The 27,121-nt window shown below is 41.3% G+C and overlaps 1 protein-coding gene across 1 annotated transcript in view; it reads right to left on the bottom strand.

Moving 5' to 3' along the window:
* The window catches only part of INSR (insulin receptor), a 100,905-nt gene extending 74,479 nt beyond the window's left edge, over window positions 1–26,426 (bottom strand). Inside the window, exons 1-2 of the mRNA XM_044998526.1 lie at window positions 26,370–26,426; window positions 10,108–10,659 (exon numbers count right to left, since the gene is read on the bottom strand). Of these exons, the coding sequence (XP_044854461.1) occupies window positions 10,108–10,648 (541 nt within the window). The 5' untranslated portion in view covers window positions 10,649–10,659; window positions 26,370–26,426. The remainder of the gene's footprint in view (window positions 1–10,107; window positions 10,660–26,369) is intronic.
* Window positions 26,427–27,121: the final 695 nt, after the last annotated feature.

Here is a 27,121-nt window from a genome sequence, read left to right as displayed (position 1 = left end):
GAGTAAAACAGATTTATTTGGTGTTTGGAGCCCATTGGGAACTGGGTGTCTGGGTGCCAGAGATAGGTGATCTGCTGAGCTGTTTTTGATTAAAGTCTGCAGCTTTGGGGGCATGGCCCAGACCCTGGGTCTGTGTTGCAGCAGGCTGGCGTGTCTGGCTCAACCAGGCAGGGTTCTGGAGTCCCAAGCTGGGAGGGAAAACGGGCTCAGAGGTAATTTCATCACATCAGTGACCGTCCCAAGGGGGTCTCTGTGACCGAACCCATCACACTATGAATCTCATCTATTCCTCGTGTGGCTCCCTTGACAGGTGAATAATTAAACTAAAGAGAAAAGTCAAAGTAGAAATCTGCACAGTGCCAGTTTTTTTACTGTGTTGCTTTTAAGTGGACAGCACTTTCTTAAAAAGTGATTTGCATAATTCATTCTAAAATGTAATCCCTCACTGCATTATCTGTTTTTCCTCAGAATTTGGGAGTTACATCATGCCACAGAGTGCCATAAATCTCTTAACTGTTCCTAATAAGATAAACGGGATTAGTTTAGGATGCCCAGTCTTTGACAAGCTTCACAACAGCCTCAAGCACAAGCACTGTATGTGCTCAATAAAGCTGTCGCTTGGCAAGGTTCAGAACAGATGCCCCACTGAAATTATCGGGTGTCAACTTCCATCTGGCATTTGTTAGCGCAGGGTTGGGGGGGGGGGAGCCAATTCTTATCAGATCTCCAAATAAAAAGAGCACTTCCACTTCATGTGCTAGCAACTGGAAACATTTCTTTGTGTTCAAAAACTTTAAAAATATCTTGCCCTTGAGATTGGTTAAGTCTGTTCTGTACTGCCTTCACGGCCCTTTTCCCACACAGAGGTGATAAAACCAAGTTTATGGTTACAGAAATTCCCAGCACATACAAATCACAGGAAGCTGTTGCTAAGTAATATTTCTACCTAAGTAAACATCACAAAACATTTCCCACACACACCTCTGAACTTTATTATTCAGACCCGCCTTGAAGATGTTCACGGTTTCAGAATTTCTGTGAGCAGTAGCATCTTTAAGAGCCATCAGGTCTATTTCACGCTAGTTTATAAGAGCATTGATCATATAATGTTTTTGCTATGTTTTTGTCCCCGAAATAGAAAACAGAAAAAAGCTGCCTTATCTCATCCCCCACAATCTCTTCCTGGTTTCTTCAATCTTCATCTGTCTCACTGATTTGGGAGGGACTCTCTCCACCTTCCAAGCCTATTTGCTGCAGAAACATTCCAGAAACCTGAAGACAAAGTCCTACAACCTTTGTCTAGTTACTTTTCCTGCTATGTCCCTCTCTTGAAGCTTTTCAGCATGCAAACCATACCAGATCATAGCCCCTTAGACCTACTTATTGACTGATAACTTACACTACCTTATTCATCACTTCTGAATTTCTCCTGAAGTGTTTACACATACCCTCCACTTTTTGTTTTAATAGGTTTAGCTCTACCATACAGTCTAGACTGTACGAACTGACGAGGTACTCCTTCACTTCTAATGTGAGGGACTAGAAGAAAGCGCATATCTGCAGACTTGGTAAGTAACCTGTACTAGTGAGACTTCTGATTCCAGAAGTAACCTGGAAGTAACCTGTACTACACACAGACTTCTGATTCCACAGATATCGGACATAATAGGTAATAAAGGTAATAATTGGAGATATACCAATCTCCTAGAACTGGAAGGGACCTCGAAAGGTCATCGAGTCCAGCCCCCTGCCTTCACTAGCAGGACCAATTTTTGCCCCAGATCCCTAAGTGGCCTCCTCAAGGATTGAACTCACAACCCTGGGTTTAGCAGGCCAATGCTCAAACCACCGAGCTATCCCTCCCCCACGATGTTCAGAGAATGCTACAGACAGTTTACATGGGAGGGACATGAGAACCTCATCTCAGTGCAAATGCAGCTCTCAGACAGATATCCAGGTATTACAAGTCTTGTTTTACAGCCCATTTTTATTCATCCATTTCACCTTTCTTCCTCTTTTACACATCTCAGTAGCATATCTTAGGGTAAATGCTTCTCATTTGGGAAATATGGAGTTTAGATTAAAGTTAAGTATCAGTGGGGTAGCCATGTTAGTCTGGATCTGTAAAAAGCGACAAAAAGTCCTGTGGCACCTTATAGACTAACAGAAGTATTGGAGCATGAGCTTTTGTGGGTGAATACAGACATGTCAGACAAAGTGGGTATTCACCCACGAAAGCTTATGCTCCATCTGTTAATCTATAATGTGTCACAGGACTCTCTGTCACTTTTATAGATTAAGTTAGTGAACCTTTTAAAAACAAAAAAACAAAAAAAACCCACAACACACCAACCACCACCACCTTCTACATCACTGACCATCTCTCCTCTCCCTGCTCTCCAGTCTCCTGGTTCTTCTCCCCTCCTCCAAATAATTTTTCTGAATACATGATCCAAAGGTGGATAAAAATAAAATGATTTTTAATCATATTCTTTTATTTAAATTAAATGTTATTTGAATAACTCAAAATAGGACAATCATTGTTAAGGCCTGTAATCAATTAATCACTGAATGTAAAAAATTAATATTAAGCAGTACAAGTCTGCTGTCAAAGTTTTCAAGAAAGTGAAACTATTGAAGTGGTGGAAGTCACTGGCTAAGCACCTGGAACCTGTTTGTTTAAGTGCTATACCAGCTTTTGACAGCAGTAACGGCTTCTGCAGGTCCAGAGAGAATATTTTCTTCATCTGAGTTTATTCAACTAGTTCAGTTCGGTGAATTCTGAATGGCCTATTAAGAAACCAAATGGGAACTGAAAAGACAGAAAAGCTTATTCTCCGTTTCCAATATATGAATACAAACTAGTTGTGGTTGGGTGAGATCTATTAGTTCTAAAATCTTAAAGGCCACAGTGACCAAAAACAATCATTAACTAAACTACAGATAATACTTCTTTTGTTTATTAAATCCCCAAGTAAAAAGTCATCTGGTAAATAGAAAAACTGTAAATGATACATTTATGTTAAGAAATGTAAAAAGTTAAGAAGCAGATTAAATGCATGTTAAACTATATAATTGCTTAAATAAAAGTGTATGTAGTGTATTTTCCTGGTTACCAAAAAGAAGTACCAAATGTAATGAGTGTAAAGGCTATATTTAGTTGCATGTTCAACATGTTTCAAAGATTAAAAACCAATGAGAATCAACTTTTAAGAAAATAAATAAAAATATATAAATGCAAAACAAGATTAAAATTACCTAAATCATGGTTTCCTACCTGCAGATTTAAATCATGATTAAAACTGGTGATACAAAAATCAGTCTACCCTTGGTTCACAAGTAAGTGACTGGAAAGTCTTTATAGAAGAGAGACCTTATGCACACCAGACTGCCTCAAAATCTCGCTGGAGAATTTGAGAGCAAAGCAAGGGGACTTGGAAGGAAGTTCTGTTTTGGAGCAGAACTATCCCTGCCTCATGTGGAAAAACACACACACACACACACACTCTTACAGTTAAATGGAAACCACATGGGAAAAAAGCAAAATATTAAAATTATGTTTGACAAACCCAGTCTGACAAATGTGATGCACTTCCATCTAGTTTGCCTACTGAATTCTTCAGCAAAAGACAAGATCTGGCTGAAGAGAGTGCAATGAACTGTGAATTATATTTTCATGGTAATGGAAGTGAATACATGGATTTAAAAACTATGCTTCCGTAAAACTTGACTGTAGATGCACAACAGCCTTACAAAATAGGGCTCTTGAATAGGATACAGATCCACATGTTCAGTACAAAATAAAACAGGAACACTTGTCAGCATTTAACTGCCAGAGACACCACAGTGGCCTAGATTCAAGTTTAGAATACAAACACATTTCCCCCACCCCCAACAAATTTTAGCAGCCTTAATTGTAAGTTGACTGAATTGCATTTCCCACCAGCACAAAACACACTATATATATATTCAAGGAAATTGCTAGTTAAGCCAACATTCATATACTGACCAATCTCAATTCACATGACTTTCCACCCACACATTGTAACATCCAAACACATGCAGATTCTTCTTCTTCTTCCCACAAATCCCTTTCCTCTTCCCACGGGCAACTGCCCCTGAGACATGCATTCAATCTATCACAATTGCTCTCATGTACAACCTTAACTCTGACCTCAGAGTGATGGAGATCTTTACTGAAATAGATATTTTTAGTTTGGAAATAACACTTTATAGATTTTCAACTAAAAAATTCTTGGCAAGAATTAGTTATTTGTTTGAGTGTGATTCAGAGACTTGGACATGTGCCTTGTGGATAGTTGTTTGCTGAAACAGAGTTAGCTATGAAGCAGGAGTCAATGTTTTTAGTATTAGGACTGATAAAAATAAGAGTAAAATCTAGGGCTGTCAAGCGATTAAAAAATTAATCGCGATTCATCACATTATTAAACAATAATGAATACCATTTATTTAAATAGTTTTGGATGTTTTCTACATTTTTAAATATTTTGATTTCAATTACAACACAGAATACAAACTGTACAGTGCATACTTTATATTTATATTTGATTAAATGTTTGCACTGTAAAAAACAAATATAAAAGTATTTTTCAATTCACCTTATACAAGTACTGTAGTGCAATCTCTTTATCATAAAAGTTGAACTTACAAATGTAGAATTATCTACAAAAAATAACTGCATTGAAAAAAAACAAATGTAAAACTTTAGAGCCTGCAAGTCCACTCAGTCCTACTTCTTGTTCAGCCAGTCGCTAAGACAAACAAGTTTGTTTACATTTACAGGAGATGCTGCTGCCTGCTTCTTAGGTACAATGTCACCTGAAAATGAGAACAGGCATTTGCATGGCACTTCTGTAGCCGGCGTTGCAAGATATTTATGTGCCAGATGTGGTAAAGATTCATATGTCCCTTGATCTTCAACCACCATTCCATAGGACATGCGTCCATGCTGATGATGGGTTCTGCTTGATAACGATCCAAAGCAGAACGGGCCGATGCATGGTCATTTTCATCATCTGAGTCAGAGACCACCAGCAGAAGGTTGATTTTCTTTTTGGGTGGTTCGGATTGTGTAGTTTCCACATTGGAGGGTTGCTCTTTTAAGACTTCTGAAAGCATGCTCCACCACCTCATCCGTCTCAGATTTTGAAAGGCCATTCTGATTCTTAAACCTTGGGTCCAGTGCTGTAGCTATTTTTAGAAATCTCACATTGATATCTTCTTTGCATTTTGTAAAATCTGCTGTGAAAGTGTTCTTAAAACAAATATGTGCTGGGTCATCATCCGAGACTGCTATAACATGAAATATGGGGCAGAATGTGGGTAAAACAGAGCAGGAGACATACAATTCTCCCCCAAAGAGTTCAGTCACAAATTTAATTAACACAAATTTTTTAATGAGCGTCAGCATGAAAGCATGTCCTCTGGAATGGTGGCAGAAGCATGAAGGGGCATACGAATATTTAGCATATCTGGCACATAAATACCTTGCAACACTGGCTACAAAAGTGCCATGCAAATGCATTTTCTCACTTTCAGGTGACATTATAAATAAGAAGCAGGCAGCAGCATCTGCTGTAAATGTAAACAAACTTGGTGGTCTTAGCAATTGGCTGAACAAGTAAAAGGACTGAGTGGACTAGCACTCTCTCAAGTTTTACACTGTGACATAACTACGCTCAAAAACAAAACAAATCTACATTTGTATATTGCACTTTCACAACAAAGATTGCACTACAATACTTGTATAAGGTGAATTCAAAAATAATTTTTACAGTGCATTTATAATAAAAAATATACAATTTGATTTCAATTACAACACAGAATACAATATATATGAAAATGTAGAAAAACATCCAATATTTAATAAATTTCAATTACTATTCTATTGTTTAACAGTGTGATTAAAACTGTGATTAACTGCGATTAATTTGAGTTAATCACATGAGTTAACTGCGACTAATTGACAGCCCTAATAAAAACAAAGGGAAACAGTAAATATGAAATGGGTCAGGGATGTGGAGTAGACAAGGTGATGGGAGAAAAGGAAGCTGGGCTTGGGAAGTGTATGGAGTGTTACTGGAGAGGCAAATTGGACAGACAGAAGCCCTGCTCTCTAAGTTTGCTCCTCCCTAGCTACACTCTAGCACCAGTCACGCCAGACTTTTCTGCATCTGTACTCATCATGCTCCCCTACTGAAGTTTCACCAGTGGAGTCCCAGCATGACAGACTAAGGTAAGGTTTGTCAGATGGGGTCTTCTCTGCGGGGAGCTGAGTGTTCAACCAGAACTATCTGGGAAGCTTGACTCAGAGCAGGGCTAGCAATGTTTAATTGAATTTGTTGTGACTTTGAAAATTGTTGTTGTTGAAAAACGGACCATGCTCATGTCCTATGAAGGAAAAGAGCATGTGAGAAATCCCAAGTGCAAGAGCATAATGGTAAGTAAGTTACAAGAGCCTGATAGGTAAAATTTTAAAATGAGCTGTTCCTTTAGTTGCTCCTGAATGGAAAAATACTGATCCCTCTATTAGCAGCATTACCTAGAAAATTAAAGTTCTGCTTGCTCACTCCAAATATATAACTTTGGTAAGGGAAATGCCATGATGAATAGAGGTATTTAATCCACGCTCCAAACATCAATCACAGCATAATTTTGAACCACAGAGACAGCAGAGTGACTCCAGAAGGAGTGACTATATATCTTTAAACTGCTATACAAATAAACTGCTGTGTAACAGTCACAATCAGAATCAAGCCTGTCTATATTTTATTTTGGGGAATGGGCAGGAATTGAGCAGTAAATTTTAAGCCTCAGATACCTTAAAGGATGAGCTGCAAGAGCTTCCCTGAAGCGAAAAGGCCAGAGACTTTAAAGCATGCTCAGCACCCACAACTGGGGCCAGATTTTCAGAAGAGCACAGCTCCCATTAAGAACACTTCACTACATGGTGAACACTTCAGTTCAGAAGGGGAAGAAGTCTAACATTGTTTAAAGAGGTAGACAGCTCTTTATTTTAACATAATTGGAAGCAACTACTATACTCACCTTCTTAAGGCCTTGAGAAAGCTGAGCAGTAGACTAAAGACAAATTTCTCTTCCTAGAGGCACATGGCTTATCTTTGCGTTTCTGCTGTCCCTACGCATGTGGATTTTCTATCAGTCTATGATATCTGAGAGGAGAATTCTACCACACAATATGTAACTCACTACAGCTCAAACACTGAACAGCAAAGTATTCATCAATATATCAGTTATTCATGATGTTTCAGCCCAGGCAATGCAAACAGGTTGAAGGAGGATTCAAAAGTTATTTTACATATCTTGTCTCTGCAGCAACACAACTATTTTTTAAAAGAAAGATTCCTGTAGCTAGAGGAAATGTTGCAGTGCGGGGAATGACAATACCTCTACCAGTAGAAAATGAGAACAATGAATGATCTGGATGATGGGATGAATTGCACCCTTAGCAAGTTTGCAGATGACACTAAATTTGGAGGGGAGATACGCTGGAGAGCAGGGATAGGGTCCAGAGTGACCTAGACAAATTGGAGAATTGGGTCAAAAGAAATCTGATGAGGTTCAACAAGGACAAGTGCAGAGAGTCCTGCACTTAGGAAGGAAGAATCCCATGCACCGCTACAGGCTGTGCACCCACTGGCTAAGCAGCAGTTCTGCAGAAAAGGACCTGGGGATTACAGTGGATGAGAAGCTGGATATGAGTCAGCAGTGTGCCCTTGTTGCCAAGAAGGCCAACGGCATATTGGGTTGTATTAGTAGGAGCACTGCCAGCAGATTGAGGGAAGTGATTATTCCCCTCTATTCGGCACTGGTGAGGCCACACCTGGAGTATTGTGTCCAGTTTTGGTCCCCCCCACTACAGAAGGGATGAGGACAAATTGGAGAGAGTCCAGCAGAAGGCAAACAAAAATTATCAGGGGGCTGGAGCACATGACTTACGATGATAGGCTGAGGGAACTGGGCTTCTTTAGTCTGCAGAAGAGAAGAGTGAGGGGGGATTTGATAGTAGCCTTCAACTACCTGAAGGGGGGTTCCAAAGAGGATGGAGCTCAGCTGTTCTCAGTGGTAGCAGATGACAGAACAAGGAGCAATGGTCTCAAGTTGCAGTGGGGGAGGTTTAGGTTGGATATTAGGAAACACTATTTCACTAGTAGGGTGGTGAAGCACTAAAATGGGTTACCTAGAGAGGTGGTGGAATCTCCATCCTTAGAGGTTTTTAAGGCCCAGCTTGACAAAGCCCTGGCTGGGATGATTTAGTTAGTGTTGGTCCTGCTTTGAGCAGGGGACTGGACTAGATGACCTCCTGAGGTCTCTTCCAACCCTAATATTCTATGGTTCTATAAACAAAGGAGGAGGAAGAGGGAAAGCCAACATTAGAGAAATTTAAATCACACAGAAAACTAGGCAAAAATTCTCCCTCCATATTCTCTACAGTCACTATGTATCTACCATAAGCATTTAAAGCAGGGATTCTCAAACTGGGGATCAGGACTCCTCAGGGGGTCATGAGGTTATTATGTGGGGGGTTGCGAACTGTCAGCCTCCACCCCAAGCCCCGCTTTGCCTCCAGCATTTATAATGGTGTTAAAATATATATTTTAAAAAGGGTTTTTAATTTAAGGGGGGGTCTGCATTCAGTGGCTTGCTATGTGAAAGGGGTACCCAGTACAAAAGTTTGAGAATCACTGATTTAAAGGACCCATCACCTTAGCATCTAAGCACCAAATACCAAAATGAAGAACCTGCATTAAGTTTAATTCATTAAACTCCAAATATAAACCTCAGCAAGGTTTATTTTATTCCAAAACAATCATCTTACTGAGAACTTTGACAGATGAACTGACTGCATTTCGTCTCAGCCTCAGTAATTTAAAAAAATAGTTGTTTGAGGTCACCAGGTAAGCCCCAGAAATGCAGATTTCAATATCAGATTTCAAGACACTGATGGCATAAGGAGTTGCCAGGGGGTTCTCTGGACAAAGGAAAACCAGAGTACAATTCACACAAGCTTACCTTAAGCTTAGCAAAACAGTCACACACTTTAAGTTAACCTGGGTTGAAGATTATTGTGGATGGCACAAGAACAGAAGCGGCAAGGGTCTAGTAACGCATTCAGCTCGAGAACTGTCATTTAATCTCTGCCATAGTTACCAGGAGACTAGTGTGCATGTTTGTTAACACTTTCACCCCTTATGACTGATCAAAACCAATTAACAAAAAGCTTGAGGCAGGCAGGTGTCAGAGAATAAGTATATGTACATTCCTACGGAGAACACCAATTGCAGAGCTCTTGAATTCAAAAGATAAGTAAGTTAAAATACAACTTATCAAGCATGTTTTTCAAGTTGGATGTCAATTACAAGTGTTGCCACTCTAAATATTTTGACCAAGTTTTGTAAAAGGAAAAGAAAATATGCAAGGGGGGGGGAAAAAATCGAGAGAGAGTGTGTGTAAGAGAATGACTTTGCAAGCAAGCAAACTAAATGTGTATTTACTTTTTAATGTTACCATACAAATACAGAGTTGAAATGTAAATGTTATATATAATCACATTCTTCATTTGAAGAGAGAGCATGTGCACATATGCACGGATCATTAAACTGTTTCCAAATTTAAAATTTTAGTAATTTTCTTTATGAAGAAGCTAGATGACAGGTGGATGATAATGTTGTTTTGGGGAAGCGGGATCTTGAAGAAATTGCCATTAATTAGTCACATAACCAGGGGTGGGGTTGGGGAAGATAGGTAAAAAAAATTACAGGAACAGTTTAAAAAGTTGAATATGCAGCTTAGGGTATTATTAGCTATTTTAGAAAGAGGTCCTTTTAAAAAGGAAGCTGTGCAATAAGAAATTGTTTGAAAAATTAAAATGCCATAAACTCTCTTAACTGTGCTCTTTTTTACATTTGAAGAAAAATGTAAATCCACATTTGAAATAAAAGGTAGCAGCTTATGAGAGAATATATATATTAGTACTTAGACATATTGAATGGCAGCAAGGATGGTGCAAAAGCTGCCGGCAGGGCATTCTCAAAATCAAAACAACATTTTGCTCTGTATTCCTACCTCTTTGACAGTGATCATGGGTCCAGCAGCGTTCAATGAAAATGCCATTTATTACAGTAGGTGGGCAGTTGCTTTTTCCTTTCACAGTTCCTGGACACACATCTCCACACTCTTCTGTGTCATCCTTGTTGGCAACGATGTAATTGTCTTCCACAGAGTCTAAAATCCTAGACCAGTCAATTGTGGACAAGTAACACAGTTCATTGTTCTTCTCGATCCGCACTGCACCTCGAGTAATGTTCATCAGATTATAAAGGCCAATCTCTTTCAAGTGAACCATCTCAAAAATGACCAGAGCATAGTTAAAGAAGAGATGAGTTCCTCGAATCACAGTGAGGTTGGGAAAAAGCCCCTTTAAACTCTCTAAGCCATATACCCGAAAAAGCAGTAAGTAGTCCGTAATCATAGTCAGTTTGGGAAAGCTGAGCTCACGGAAATCTTCAGGCTTGGTTTTAAACATCAGCAATATTTGCAAGTGGCCCTCGATCACAGTGCAGTTCTCAAGCCTATTCAACCGAGTCAGGTTATTCCGGATGTCCATGCTCCCGCAAACTGGAAGGTAAAGAAAAGAAATAATTAAGTGACCATTTTCTAAAAGAATATATGTTCAACTGCTGTACAATACACTGCACAGTCAGAACATGACGGGGTACATTTTAAAGTAGTATGGCTTAAGCACTAGGAAATATTGCAAGGAACAATCCTGCATATATGTGCCTGTCAGTGTGGGCTAGAAGACTTCGAAGGTCTTTGTTATCTGCAATTTCTAGAATTTTTTGTTTGCTGTGAATGGAGTCTCCACATTGAAGTAACAGTATTCTAGACAGCCATCTGGCATTCACAAGAGATGAATACGTATCTATTCAGCAGAGGATTTTTGGCAAGTATTTAAAGAGAACACCATACCTACCTCATGTCAGATTATACAATTAATGCAAAAGGATTTAATGGGCGTAATTGGGCAATATGGCATCGTATGCAGGGGACTGAGAGAGTGAAGGAAATTTTGTGAAAATGAAAGAACACAGCCTATACTCTAGCTTGGCCTTTATTGAGAGGGTAATAATGATATTTCTAGATTAGTTTATTTTATTGTTTTTACATTCCAAGGTTAGAAATCTTTTCCCTGCAGTATCTAGTTAAGAACCAATAATCCAGAGAGAAAACTGGCAAAGTGAACAATCTCGATGGCTCAAATTGGAAGAAAAACAAGAAACATAGGACCAGGCACCAATCAGGGTCGGCTCCAGGCCCCAGCACGCCAAGCGCGTGCTTGGGGCGGCAAGCCGCAGGGGGCGCTCTGCCAGTGCCACGAGGGCAGCAGGCAGACTTCCCTCGGCGGCGTGCCTGCGGAGGGTCCGCTGGTCCCGCGGCTTCGGTGGACCTCCCGCAGGCACGCCTGCTTGGAGCGGCAAAAACCCTAGAGCCGCCCCTGGCACCAATGAAACAAAGAACCAAAGAAACCTGGGTGTATTTACAACTCTAGACAGCATTTCTCAAATGAGGCCATCCGGGGCTTTTCTTGCAGCCACAGTCTCCTGGGCTGTGATGTGGGGGAGGAAAAGTAGCGGCCCCTCGCCCTCCCTGTTGCTCCTGGGTGCACTGCCTTGGTGTCGGTTGCTGGAGACACAGGGCTTTGAACTCAGGCTGCGAGGCTTCAGGCTCCAGTCCCAGGCTGCCTCCCCGACCTCCCATCCAGGGCTTTTTTTGTCCCCAGGCTTGCCAGGGCTGAGTAAGTCTGCTGTGAAAAGTGATACTTGTAAGTTTATTAATAATCACTTTTCACAACAGACTTACTACCTAGCAGTAAATAAATTACAATAAATTGGACGTGCATATTTGTTTGTTTTTCCTAAAGCTAATAAGTATTTTAGGAAAAAGTGTAAGGAATGGCCACCAGCACTCTGAGGCCACCAAATAATTTGTCCCGAGAACCCCTGCTCTAGACACTGAAAACAAATTCACCAAGGAGATCAGTTGCAACAGCTGGTGCAGGACTGAGTGACAGCACAAAATCCACATGTGACTGAGTCATTTTACAAAACCAGGCTGAGAACCACAGTATCAAAACACAGAGTCTACTGTAAAAGCCTACTACAGGAATAAGATGTCTAGCAAAGCCCCAAACAAACCATTGCTGAAGTTACCCACTCAACTACTGCATCACAGAGCTCAAGCCTTCTGTCTAGCCACACTGCCAAGTGAAGGAACCAAATCTGGGTTCTAATTTTGAATCTTCAGCTCAGTCCATCTCTCCTCAAGGCAATAGGAGAGGGGAGGCAGACATCCCTCCCTATGCTACCAGCACTCCCAGCTATCTTCGAGACACCACTGACTTCCTGAGGAAACTACAATCCATCAATGATCTTCCAGAAAACACCATTCTGGCCACTATGGATGTGGAAGCCCTCTACACTAACATTCCACACGAAGATGGACTACAAGCCATCAGGAACAGTATCCCCGATAATATCACGGCTAACCTGGTGGCTGAACTTTGTGACTTTGTCCTCACCCACAACTATTTCACATTTGGGGACAATATATATCTTCAAGTCAGTGGCACTGCTATGGGTACCCGCATGGCCCCTCAGTATGCCAACATCTTTATGGCTGACTTAGAACAACGCTTCCTTAACTCTCGTTCCCTAACACCCCTACTCTACTTGCGCTACATTGATGACATCTTCATCATCTGGACTCATGGAAAAGAACCCCTCGAGGAATTCCACCGAGATTTTAACAATTTCCATCCCACCATCAACCTCAGCCTAGACCAATCCACACAAGCGGTCCATTTCCTAGACACTACTGTGCTAATAAACGATGGTCACATAAATACCACCCTATACCGGAAACCCACTGACCGCTATACTTACTTACATGCCTCCAGCTTCCATCCCGGACACACCACACGATCCATTGTCTACAGCCAAGCTCTAAGATACAACCGTATTTGCTCCAATCCCTCGGACAGAGATAAACACCTACAAGATCTCTATCAAGCATTCTTAAACCTACAATACCCACCTGCTGAAGTGAAAAAAACAGATTGACAGAGCCAGAAGAGTACCCAGAAGCCACCTACTACAGGACAGGCCTAAAAAAGAAAATAACAGAACACCACTAGCCATCACCTACAGCCCCCAACTAAAACCTCTCCAGCGCATCATCAAAGATTTACAACCTATCCTTAAAGATGATCCCTCACTCTCACAGATCTTGGGAGACAGGCCAGTCCTTGCTTATAGACAGCCTCCCAACCTGAAGCAAATACTCACCAGCAACCGCACACCATACAACATAAACACTAACCCAGGAACCTATCCTTGCAATAAAGCCCGATGCCAGCTCTGTCCACATATCCATTCAAGTGACACCATCACAGGACCTAATCACATCAGACACACCATCAGGGGCTCGTACACCTGCACATCTACCAACGTGATATATGCCATCATGTGCCAGCAATGCCCCTCTGCCATGTACATTGGCCAAACCGGACAGTCTCTACGCAAAAGAATAAATGGACACAAATCTGACATCAGGAATCATAACATTCAAAAACCAGTGGGAGAACACTTCAACCTTCCTAACCACTCAGTGACAGACTTGAAGGTGGCAATTTTGCAACAAAAAAACTTCAAAAACAGACTCCAAAGAGAGACTGCTGAACTTGAATTAATATGCAAACTAGATACCATTAACTGTGGTCTAAATAAAGACTGGGAATGGTTGGGTCATTACACCAATTGAATCTATTTCCCTATGTTAAGTTCTCCTCACACCTTCTATGGGCCATCTTAATTATCACTTCAAAAAGTTTTTTTTCCTCCTGCTAACGATAGCTCATCTCAATTGATTAGACTCTGCCTGTTGGTATGCATACTTCCACCTTTTCATGTTCTCTGTATGTATAAATATCTCCTGTCTGTGTGTTCCATTCTATGCATCCGAAGAAGTGAGCTTTAGCTCACGAAAGCTCATGCTACAATAAATTTGTTAGTCTTTAAGGTGCCACAAGTACTCCTGTTTTTTTTTTTATCCCTCACTCTGTCTACTGATTCTTCTTTCCCTTTTCAATCACCCCGGGCTGAACAAGCTGTATTGACTACTGCCACTCTGTTCCCTGTGACCCACAAGCCCTTGCTCACCTGCACAGAATGCACAAATGCATCACCTTGTTCTTCAAAATCAGGTCTGCTGGCTGCTCATATATTTCAGTATCAAGTCAAAGTTATCCTCCTTGATTTTCCTACCCTCCGTGGACTTGCTCCAGCTGTTGTCAGATCTCGTCTCTCTCTCTAGACCTCTCTTCACCCCCTCTATTCTTTTAGCACCAACCTGCTCTTCCCTTTCACACAAACTCAACTCTTAATGCAAAATTCTTCTCTCTATGCCCAACACCATGACCGCTCTAGAACATCCTCCCTGAATCTCTTCCCCTCGCTAATTCTCAATTGCCTTCCTAGTCTGATTGAAAAAGGTTATTTCCCCCACCACCACTCACCTCCACCAACTATCGTCTGGAATACTAGTTACCATCAAAGGATTTTTGGAAGTGAGGGAAATGAACTGATTCCAGAAAAACAAATACAGTTCTAATGATTAATCTACAAGGCAGTAAAATTTGCATACATATAAAAATGCACATGGCACTTGGACTGATAACATATCCACAATATAGGGCTCTTGGTACTTTTAACGAAAGTACCATTTCTTGGCATTTTTTTTTTAAAGGGACAGGACAAAGCCTTGTAAGGAGCACTATGCACTGTCTAAGGGGATGGACTAAATGGAATCTGGTAACCCTTTTTCCATCTTCCTGAATTTCCTTTAGTAGGAGAGAGCGGGTTTGATAGGATAATATTTTGCCTTTCTGAATCACAAGTTCTCTTTTAAAAAAATTCTGTTCATGGAAATATTAAAACAAAATCATGTTGTGCAAGATGTTATGCCAATGGCAGGGCAAACTTTCTTACTAATCAGCACTGGATACAAGGAGGGTTCCACAAGTGTACACAGCCCCTAGATAGTCAGATATAGCATATGTTTCATTGCAGAATACGCAGAAACAGATAATGAAGCAGAATCCTACCCTTGCTGGTAACAGCTTGCCTTCCCAAATGCAGGATAACTGCTTCAGGTAAACAAGGATGGGGAGGAAGAGAGATAAAAGGCCTAAGTGAAAAGGTCAGATGATAGAAGCAGTCAAATCCCAATTTACACCAGCTGCATCTAACCTGTCCTTGACATCACTTTGAGGATACTAAAATCCCGTTAGCATATACCCTTCTTTTCCTGTCATAGGAGAAAGATGTGTGTATTCCTGGATGCTTGTAAACATTCTGCCACCAAAAAATAAAAGTCAAGTGGGAAGTGAGCTAAAAAACTTACTAGAACAGAAAATCAGCATTAAATCTGGGTGGGTTTTTTTTCTTGGTTTGTTTGCTTTTATACATCAATCCTACCTTTTATTTGCAAGAGGTAATCTGCAGAGCAGGAGCTACTAACCAAAATGTGAGTAACATGAGACATACAAGTTTAACTAACACTGGGATAGGCTTAGTAACTCCTTTAGTAACTGGTTCTAACCTTAGTATTCAGACTATGTATTGAGTTATTTAAACATGTCTCTCTCTAACTGCATTGGACACTGCAGTCTCCTTAACCTATCAAAATTCCTCTGGAAGCATTCCTCAAAATGATCCCTGGTGACCGCTATTCTGATTCGGAGTCTACAGATCCTCTCTCAAAAATTTATATTTGAAGATCCAGGATTTTCTATTTGGATATTACAATGTCAGACCAATCACCTACTTATCAAACTGTATGTAAACAACAATGCTAATCTAAAACAGTTATAATTAATAACATTTACCTGTATGTCTAACTCCATACCTGAATGTACCAGTATATCTACTTGTGTACTTAATTAGCAATCTTCCAGTGCAGCTACCAGTAAATGCCTTTTAAAACAAAACAGTGCAAGATCATACAGACTTTTCATCTCTATTTTTTAATTCTATTGCAAATTATGAACTTCTATCTCAATTATACCATCCAGAGTCAGTAACCTAATTCAATTAACATCCATACAAACATCTCTGCTGCTCTGATTGCATCAGATGCCACGGGAGCACTGCATGTGTGCACTGTTTTGTTGCTGTGAGATGAAAGTTTTAAGTACAATTTGCAGACTGTCACCCTTGACTGAGTCCCTTTAAAAGGTCACAGTTACAGGAGAATAAACCTCTAAAAATTCTTTACATTGAATTCTGTTCTTAAAACTCTTTAGCCACTACTCAAATACCTCACTGTCAGTAAGCACCTTTCATGGTCATTCCTTCTACCTAAAAGAAAAGAACAGGAGGACTTGTGGCACTTTACAGACTAACACATTTAGTTCAGCATAAGCTTTTGTGGGCTACATAGAATGGAACACACATTCTATGCATCCGAAGAAATGAGCTGTAGCCCACGAAAGCTTATGCTGAACTAAATGTGTTAGTCTCTAAGGTGCCACAAGTACTCCTGTTCTTTTTGCAGATACAGACTAACACAGCTGCTACTCTGAATTCCTTCTACCTGTGATCTTTAGATAAGTACCACAGATCAGGGTCAAATCTTCCAAGATGGAATTATTTAAATCTGTTCCTATTGATCTGAAGTCAAACTTTTTTTTTTTAAGCAAAAGCTTAAGATGATTTTATACACTAAGCTTTTAGCTGGAGTAGACTTATGCAGCTATATTATAAACATGCACAACTATGGCACTACATGATAATAACCGCTTTAGAAGGGAGGTTTCTAAAATCTAGACCCTGTTCATGCTCACAGAACTGTTTGTGGCAAGCGGATAGTTTCCATACTTATCTGTAAAACACTTAGCATGCTGCCAGCACTGAACAAATTAAAGTATTAACTATTAGTGGTGCAACTGAGTATCACTATATGGAAATTCAAGACTGAAAGTTGGCTACTTTTCAAAACACCAACAACTGAGGCATGTTCAGTCTAGACAGAGCATTTTGTACCTCTTCATTTTAACTTTTGTAAGGCATGTGATGCATTTAACTTTGATTTCTATCACTGATATCATCCCTGCTTTCTGTTGAGGTGTTAAAACAATTTTCCATAGACATTTAATTTAATTAGCACATAAACATGATACGTTTATAACTTTCATACTTGTGAGAATTCTCCTTGTCTAGTTGCTTTGCTATCTCAGTAAAGACTTCTCTGCATGTGCAGAAATCCCTTCCTGAATCAGAATTTACATGAGGATTGAGTGGCTGAAAGCTTTAGAATCCACATTCAAAGCTTCTTATCAACACAAGAGGCAGCGAGTGATTTTTAATTATAATTAGAATAATTTAGCCATTTTTCTAGCAGATTAATTGCAAAAATGTGGTTTGCAAGTAAGTACAGAATAAATCTTAAAACAATACTGCACTATTCCTGCATTCAGCGCCATGGAAGTACCTAGCACACACATTACTACTAAGATTTGCTTTCAGCCTAAAACCACAGTACTTCACGAGTTGGCCAACAGATTGTCTTAACTTGGTTTTATTACATTTACTTTAATAATGCCAACAGGAGTAACATTAGGCAAGTGAATTCAGATTTTACCTCTTTCATAAACCCCAAAACATCAAGTTAGCCACCAATCCAAGAGTACTTTTCAATGTTTGAGTCCAAAGGACACAACACTGAACACAAAGGCAATCTAGTTCAACTTACTATAGAGGCCTTCTATCCACTTCAAATACAAATCAAACCCTAAATTAAACAGTTTTGTTTAACAGTTGACATTTACAGTAATAACTTTAAACTTAAAAAAACAATATCACTTGGGTTCTCTTATAGAATAAAGCCACCTTAGCTACTTCACTCTGAAAAGAGCTCTTCTAAAGACTGTTGTAACTTTTTCCTGCAACCTTTGCTTTCTCTTCAACACACATATGAAAGCTACACTATGAATTTTTTTTCTCACACAGACTATATGCAACAACAACGAACTCTGAAATCATTTCTGTGGTTTCCTAACAGAGACTCTTCCACTGAACACAGATATTCAAAATGAATTCCAAGTATCTTGGGCTATTATGGCCTGGTAGGCAAGTCACTGTTTCAAAGCTGTCTAAATATATGCTTTCACAATAGGACCACTTAGATCAGCTTGTAAATAAGTGAGGCACAGTTAATGGGTTCTCCTCTTTAAATACTAAGCCATTCAACATTTGAGATCTGGCTTGCTTACTGATTGGTGTGTTAAATCAGAATTTCAAAGCACCCTACCAATAGAAAATAGGTGCTACAGCTTATAAAGGAATCAAGATTGAGAGTGCCATCCCCTGCATGAACATAGGAGTCTAGCCACACAGGTAAGGCCTAATTTCTTGCTCATCCACCCATGTCCACTTGAACCCATCTACTCTTGCAGTAGCTTACTGAGTCCAATGCATTCAAAGACACTAGAGTTTGGGATCTTGCAGTAAAACATGCTCAAAGTTACATATTAAAAGGTGCATTAGATTAGTCTTTAAAAAACGCTTAGTTCTGTTTGTTTGATTCATTTGAAAGCATAAGAGAAGCAAAGGTCTTTGTAAGGGTGTGCAGGAACACACTACAGGGAAGGCTTGTTTCCCACAACACACTTCTTTGGTGCTGGAAGCACAAGGCCTTTGGCCACGTGCCACAATATACATAAGCCCCACTCATCATACAACCATCACGCGTGTTGCCATTTTAAGAAGTTACTAACTGGTGTGAGATTCTTGCGAAACTAACATACAACCTAGCAGTTTAAAGGCAATGAATATTCTGATCTTAGTTTTCCACAGACCCGTAATGTGTATTTAAAAAAAAAACAATTGTACTTAATTTCTAGGAAAACCTCATAGCAATTGTTCATAAATCTGATTAATTGCAAATAAAAATTAAACCTGGCAATATTTGGAGACTGAGAAATAATATGGCTCAATAGGAATTATTTTGCATTACATCCAAGTTGCTTCAAAAATCATTAGCAGAAGAATTTTACAATGTACACAGCACATCAAAATGTGTGCCTTTAAAAGTGGGACAGGGAATCTTGTGACCAGATAACAAGAACCTCTTTTACCCCACCGATGCTTCAAATGCAGGCAACAAACTCTCTCACTGGGCACCCCAAAATGAGAAATATTGGGAGAAAATTAAACACATTGTACATGGATGGTTTTAGTATTTCTTCAGAGCAAGTTAGAAGGGGAAGGATGCTTTCAGGACAGCAAATGCATGTTGAGGGTGACACCCACAAAGTGGGGCTTTCCCCCAAAGCCTTAAAATTTCATACAAACTATTACATTTAGCTTAGCAGTATCTCATCTATATCCACTGTTTCTGCCAACCTAGCAACTAGCCTTACATTAAATTAGATAATAGCTAGCAAGATATAAAATAATCTTAGAGGGAACTGGGGCAAATTGCATGGTAATTTGTTTGTTCATTCTAACAAAGCAAATGTTTTCAGCATCATTTTCCCATTTAAAAATCAAGACATCTCAGAACAACAAATACAGTTTTAAATTTTTGGCCATACCAAGAGGCCAACAACTGTGCTGGAGGCCTTGTTGCTGCTTCTAATGAAGTGCCAGGACAGCATGCTATTTGGGGCAACAAAGAGGAATCGTCAGGAGCAGTAACATGATTCTTAGTTAATCGGTGCCAAGCATCAAAGCTTCAACAAACTCTTCTAAGGATGCTTTGAAGCAAGGAACGTGCACTTCTCGGCAGCCACACACAAACTGCTAAACTGATGGCTAGGGAAGCACATTTTTCTTTCATTATTTTCCCACTGGTAGATTCAAGTCTCTTTTCTGGCAAGACAATATTTTCTATTAAAATGTAATTTTTAAAAAGGGTTCAGGAGTATTATTAAAAGGTAAAAATCAAGCTAGTCTTCTTGAAGAACATAAATTGACTACCAACTAAAACTTAACATGACACTTAAAACACAGGATTCCTTTAGCAAAAGGAGAAACAACAGAAAGAAAAAACATCACAATATGTTGATATTCAATGCATAAACCACAAGTGCAACTAAGATAGGGCTGGTAACACAATCAGGTTAATACTTGGTTTCTGCTTACCAAATGCACAGCTAACAAGTTGCAACAGACAAAGTTGTTACACAGGAGTAGCTACTTTGACACACATAAAGCTCTGTTTAATGTAATTTAAATATATACAGTTAACTTCTAGGAAATGGAAAAGACAAATATTACTCAAGTCTTTCCCATAGGAAAGGAATTACTAACAAGAATAAAAGCTCAGCGTTCAAGGCCACTAGACACACGTGTAGCAGACTGCAAATTATTTTGTACATAGATGCAATGGTAAGTTAACTATCCAAGTCTTTTATCACTTAAGAGTTGGCATTAGGTGAATCCTTCGAAAAAACAATCAATCACGGGTCAAGAGCTTCTTTTCTAAAATAACCACCAACTTCTTTAAAGGCACAACCTATCTAATGTTATAGCAATTTTAAATGAAATTCTATTGAAACTTTTGTAGAACTTCACATTTCTGTGGAAATTCTTTTAAAAAACATAATTTATCTATTGACTTACAAGGGATTTTGCTCATGACTTCTTATTCTATTCAGGTTCTCATTCTACAGCCATCACCATGCTATGTGAACACCATTTCATGGTGCATCAAAGTTAGACAGTTAAGAATATGTTATAAAACTTCAAAATTGTAGAATAGAAAAAAAAAAAAGTCTTCCTGAATACATCTGTTGAATTCTACCCAGCCATTTGAGCCTTTTATTTGTGCTGCAGCCACTCATGTCAGCCCTATAACTTCATATTACCAAAGGAACAAGTGTTTTTTCCCCAGCTTCTCTCAGCAATTTCTTCTTGGGGAAAAATTCAGCAACAAAGGAATATGAAAATTGGTCAAATTAGCTCCCAAAAGACAAAAGTTCAGAAACCAGTTATTAGTGAGTTTTTCTTAAAAGACAAATAAGCTGAGTTCTGCTTTGATGTTGGAAACTTTAAGGAAAGGGATCGAGCCTCAAATATCTGCTCCACCATATTGTATATACTTGGGTCCACCATTGCTCCCACTAAAGTTGCTGACAAAATTCCCAGTGAGCCAAATTCTACCTATGACATCACATAATAAATGTGGACACTAGTCTCAATGGGAACAGGCACAAAGCCCAGGCTGCAAGCTCTCTCTCTCCACCATACAACAAAAAGGGAAGGGACAGCCAAACCGGACAGCAGCCATATGGGAGTAAAAAATACTCCTGCATCCTCAGTTATCAAGTTGTTGTTTTTTGGGTTTTTTTTTTTTAAATAAAGTTACTTTGAATAACAAACCATTTCTAGACATTTCTAATCAGGCCACCAAGAAAGAATTAAATGGCAAGGCACAGCAGGTTTTCTAAAATACATGCCATAAAGACAGTCAGAGCCTCTTGTAGTTTGGCAGCAATACTAAGGTACTGAATGGAGAAACTACATCTGATGTCAGCTTTGGTTTTCAAAATACAGTGACTGGGAGAAATTCTGGAACCTAAACTTTATTTATAGTAAACAGTGTGGATAATAAACCTTAATGACTCACTACTCCAGAGCTTTGTTTCTTTATCCATTAAGTCCGAAATAACAGTACTGTTCATGAAAAGAAGACCACAGACCATTAACATATTTTATTAACGCCACAGTTTTTAAAATGTATACAGCCTGCCTCAGTAACTGAATCATTAAAAGAAAACAACTTTCATTTTGCTCAATCCAAAAGCATGACACTTCACACATAATAAACTCTTGTTTTGAGGAATATGATATGGGAAGAGGAAAGAGGGCTTCTGAGTATTTCTTTTTCTTACTTGTATGACAATTTCTGAATCGAGTGACTGGGTGGATGAGATCTAGTGACCTTGCCAAGATGAGAGGTCATGGGTACTAACAGGCCGATGAGACCTCAATGCAAGGGACTGCAAAAGCCAGTTTCCAACCTACTTTAATAATGGTTTAACAAACAGAAAAAGATCTAATGGTTAAACTGTTTAACTGTAAACTTCAGTTTGCCACCCTTGATAGTGAGGTCTGTGCAGTGAAGCAGGTTCAGGTAAGGCTGTGATGAAGGTGAGAGTCTGTTAATTTACCCTTAAGCTACCTCAGATGACCTTGTGAAGCAGCTGCTGCATTCATTCCTGTAGGCAAGAAAGGAGAAGGCCTCTGCTAAGGCAAGGGCAATCCCCATGTCCTGGAGATAGCTTCTCCTGTGCCAATCGCACACAAATGCCATAGCCTGGCCTGCTGCACTCTGCATTCTGCCCCAAATCTGGGATTCTATACCATTTTTATGTTCTATATATTAAAGTTATAACAGGATCCTATTTCTTTACTGCTGTGCCTGTCCTCTACAAAGGCAAATGACAGACTGGAGCAACCAAAGATGAATCCACTGCGCCAAGGTGTTCAGAACTAGACAACCAAAAGGATGAAAAAGTAGATATTAGAGGAGTTTGAGTTCAGATAGAAAGCTCTCATTGACTTCAGAGGAAGCAGTCAGGCCTCAAGTCTCTGACATGAGGCAGATATGCTGCCAGTCTCACAAATGAGAACTTGTTTTTACTTACACAACACTTTCAAATGATAAGCCTGGAAGCTTAAATTAATAACTTTGCTAGATGATAAAAATTATGGTCTTAATAAAGACACTAGATTTATGGCTCATTACAACAATCTGTAACCCACTAACCCCCCTTTTTGTCCTATGACCACAGGGCTATTACCAGACCACTTCATCTGGAATGATCCCCTAGAACAGCAGTTCTCAAACTGTGGGTCATGACCCCATTTTAAATGGAGTCACCAGGGTGGCATTAGACTTGCTGGGGCAGAAGCTGAAGCCTGAGCCCCACCACCCAGGGTCAAAGCCCAAGGGCTTCAGCCCTAGGTGATGGGGCTCAAGTTACAGGCTCCCCCACGTACCTGGGGCTGAAGCTCTTGGGCATTGGCTTTGTACCCCAACCCGAGGTGCTGGGACTTGGGCTTTGTCGGGGCTTGGGTGAGCTCTGACTTCAGTTCCCCTTCCTGGGGTCGGGTTGTAATTTTTGTTGCAGAAGGGGACCATGGAGCAATGAAGTTTGAGAACCCCTGCCCTAGAATATTTGCTACTTATGCTAAACTACCTGTTCAATCTTGTATTTAGCTATGACACTCTCTGTACCCTTCCCAGACCTGAAGAAGAGCTCTGGGTCGTTCGAAAGCTTCTCTCTCTCACCAACAGAAGTTAGTCCAATAAAAGATGTTCCCTCACCACCTTGTCTCTAACTTTTTTCAGCAAGTTGGCCATACCCAGGACTGCCCTGTGAAAAGTTCACCAAGTTATTTTTGGTGATAAATGCTTTTCATGTTAGGACCTCTCCAGGCTGCAGGCATGGCATACTGAGGACAGTTTCCATTTATAAAAGAATATTTCATGTAATCTTACAACTGCAAGAGAGAAAGCCAGTATAACTATAGAGACAATTGACTTATTCATCTCTTAAACTCACAGGAGCAAAGTTGACTTCCAGGGTGATGCTCAGCATATGACAGAACTAAAAGAACTGGGGGAAGGAGGGGCATCTTTTAAGGAGCTTTACAAACACAGAGTTTTACATGTGGTCTAGTCGTTAGAGCAGAGAAACAGGAGTCAAGACTAAATTGAAAATTCTTTGGACTAGGGACCTCATCTTCCTATATATCTGTAACATGCCTAGGACACTATTGGCACTGTTCAAATAATAAAATTAAGTAGAAATATCCTTAAATGCCATTATGGGCTCTACTATAATCTGACTCTATGGACATTGCTCCCATTTCTCTATATGTAAAACAGAAATAATACTTCCCTATTTCACAAGGATGATGTGAGGATTAATTCATTATGTTCATAAACACACATGCAGTCTAAGAACAAAAGGTGCTATAGAAAGCCACAGTAGCAGCAATTTGTTTGTAACAGTAACAATTTGTAAAGAACTTTGAGGTCCCTGGATTAAAGTTGTATCAGTATTAATATTAGTGTTGTGCACTGGAGACAGAAATCTTCACATATCTCCACAGGCCACAGTTTGGGCTGCTTGTGAACTATATCTCAACTCCTGGATGAAAAATACAGTAGTACTCTTTTTCAAGATTTGTTCTTAATAAATAAATAATTGATTTTTAAAAGAGCTTGTGAGTGAAGAGGGGGAGGTATTTTTGATTACATGACCAGCCAAATAGCCTGATTTTCCAGCAGTCAGAGGTGTTTCCTGCTTTGTACCCTTTATTATTGTATGTATGTGACAAGTCCATCATTGCAGTATCTGGACTTTGAACCACCTTACTGATATTACTTCCCTTTATGGGAAATGTGCCAAGTACAATGACAGTTATTAAATGAACAAATTTCAGTACTTAATTCTCTTTATGCAAATATTTACTAGCGGGTCCTTTCATTTTCTATAAAAACAAACAAACATTCTACATTAAAACAACAAACTCTAGCTAAAGTAATTTCTTTAAGCAACCTTATCCAACAAAATCAGCCATAGAAAACAATGGTCTGACATTAGCTAACTAAAGTAGTTGTGAGTTTCATTTGAGAGTCTCCCCAATCCCTCCACTGCAGGTTCTTACTATTATTACTTACTCTCTCTACACCCTTGCTTTTAATACCTGTAGACTACAAGGCCTGCCAAAGAATATTTTTGCAGTTAATTTCATACCCTTGCAAGTCTACTCTGAGCTAAGAGCCTTCTGGAACTATATCTAGTGTTGAAATTAACCAAAAAAAGAGAGAAGTGAGGGGGAACTACAGTTAGAATCCTCTAACATGGCACAGAAAAGGCTAGAGGGGCATATTTTGTCATATTTAAAACAAATTAGACCCACAAAGGCATTACTTGTAGTTGTACTTTTACCCACAAAAGCTTATGCCCAAATAAATCTGTTAGTCTTTAAGGTGCCACTAGACTCCTCGTTGTTTTTGTGGCTACAGACTAACACGGCTACCCCTCTATTATTTGTAGGGTAAATGCCAACAGAAAAGCATGGGCTAAGTCTCTCAGCTCCCTATTTTATATATAGACAGATGATACAATTATACCCCCTTCACATGCCAAATGCCACATTTAAGAGAAACAGTTTTAGAACCTGATTCAGAAGTCAACTTAGAGGTCCCGTTTCAAAATACTTTTGAGAAGTAAATATTAATGGCCACTAAGGTAAAGTTACCAGCAACTCAGAAAGTTAAAGATTTTTCATTTATCCCCAAATCAAAATAAAATAAAAATTAAAAAACAAATAACTCCAACTAGAGTATGCCAAGCAAAGTAGGAATAAGGTATTTTACTCATGACCAAGTCTATTGAAAGGATTTTTTTTTTGTTCAAAATAAACACCCACGATATCTCTTTAAAAGGCTATCTCAGCTATACGCAGGTACTTCTCACACTAGCTGAATTTCTGGGAGCTTCCAAAGAACACTTTCCCTTCGAAATTCAGACATGCAGGAGGCTATTTTCTGTTAATTTAAGACAACTCCTGCACATAATTATACTTCATACCCCAAAACCTACATTTAAGAAATACACTGGTTGTGACAGAAAAAAGTTAAAAGCAAGAAGGGTGAAGAGTCCTGCAGGATTCGCTCTAATTTCCAGGCACTGTGCACGTCTCACTGCTCAGGTACAAGGGTAACTGGGATGGAAGCTGGTAGCCCGGCTGTGAAGCAGGGGACCCAGGGGAGGGGGTGCGAGTGACCCCAGCTCCCATTTCCATAGTTGCCTTATGGCCCCGATCACCCACTCGCTGGCACAACGGGGTTTGGCACCGGGATGATTCTGCTTTTCACCGCAGGATGTTGGGCTTGTAGTTTCACCCGCGGTTGCAGGAGAGCGCGAGGTGCCCGTGTCCTGGCGATTTGCGTTTGCGGAGCTCGGCAGAGGAAAGGCGCCCACAGCTCGGGAGCCGCGGGGACCCCCCGGCCCCCCACAGCCCAGGGCAGCGGAGCAGAAACCTGCGGGCCGGGGTGACCCGAGCGGCTCCGGCCCGGGGCGGGCCCGGATCAGCCGCGCGGCCCGGGACCCAGCGGCGCGTCCCCGCCTGCCCCGAGCTGCGTGGCGCGGGCGGCGCGCGGCTCCCACCTGAGGGGCGCGGAGCGGGACGGAGCCGCCCGGCCCCGCGCGCCGACTAGGCCGCGCCCCCCCGCTCGCTACTTACTCTCCCCCCGGCTCGGGCCGCAGCAGGCCCCCAGCAGCGCCGCCACCGCGAGCGCCGCCGCCGTCAGCGCCATGGTCCGGAGCCGCCTCCCTCAGGCCGCCGCTCGCTCGCTCGCCCGCCCGGCCGCGGGCTCAGAGGCCGCGGGGCTGGCGCGGGGGCCGAGCCCGGAGCCGCATCTTCGGCGAGAGCCCGGGGCCGCCGCCCCCTTATAGCGCCCGGCGCCTGCCCAGGAAGCGGGGAGCCAGGCCCCTTCCTGCCGCTCGGGCGGGGGTCCCGGGCCTCTCGGCGGCCGCTCGCAGCCCGCGGGTCCTGGCCGCGCTCGCCGCTGCCTCCCTGGCCGGTAAACAAGGGGCTGCCCCCGTCAGCTGGGAGCGGGCGGCGGCAAGAGGCGGCGCGGAGTCTGGCTGGGGACGGGACGCGGCCGGGGGAGGGGCCCCGGGGAGGCGACATCCACCTGCCGGGCCCCGCGGGCAGGGAGCCAGCCCCGCTCCGCCCCCCCCCCGTGCCCAGCACCCAGCCCCCCTCTGCCCCCGTGACCAATGGCCGCCCCCCCGTGCCTGGCACCCAGCCGCCAGCCCCCCTCCCCCAATACCTAGTCCGTCCCTCCCCCCCCCCCGTGCCCAGGCCCCCTCTGCCCCCGTGACCAATGGCCGCCCCCCCGTGCCTGGCACCCAGCCGCCAGCCCCCCTCCCCCAATACCTAGTCCGTGCCCAGCACCCAGCCCCCCTCTGCCCCCGTGACCAATGACCGCC

The sequence above is a fragment of the Mauremys mutica genome, chromosome 24 (genome assembly GCF_020497125.1).
Source record: "Mauremys mutica isolate MM-2020 ecotype Southern chromosome 24, ASM2049712v1, whole genome shotgun sequence".
In the NCBI taxonomy this organism is placed as follows: Eukaryota; Metazoa; Chordata; order Testudines; family Geoemydidae; genus Mauremys; species Mauremys mutica.
Note: the sequence above shows the minus strand (reverse complement) of the source record. Positions and strands in the feature narration are given on the sequence as shown.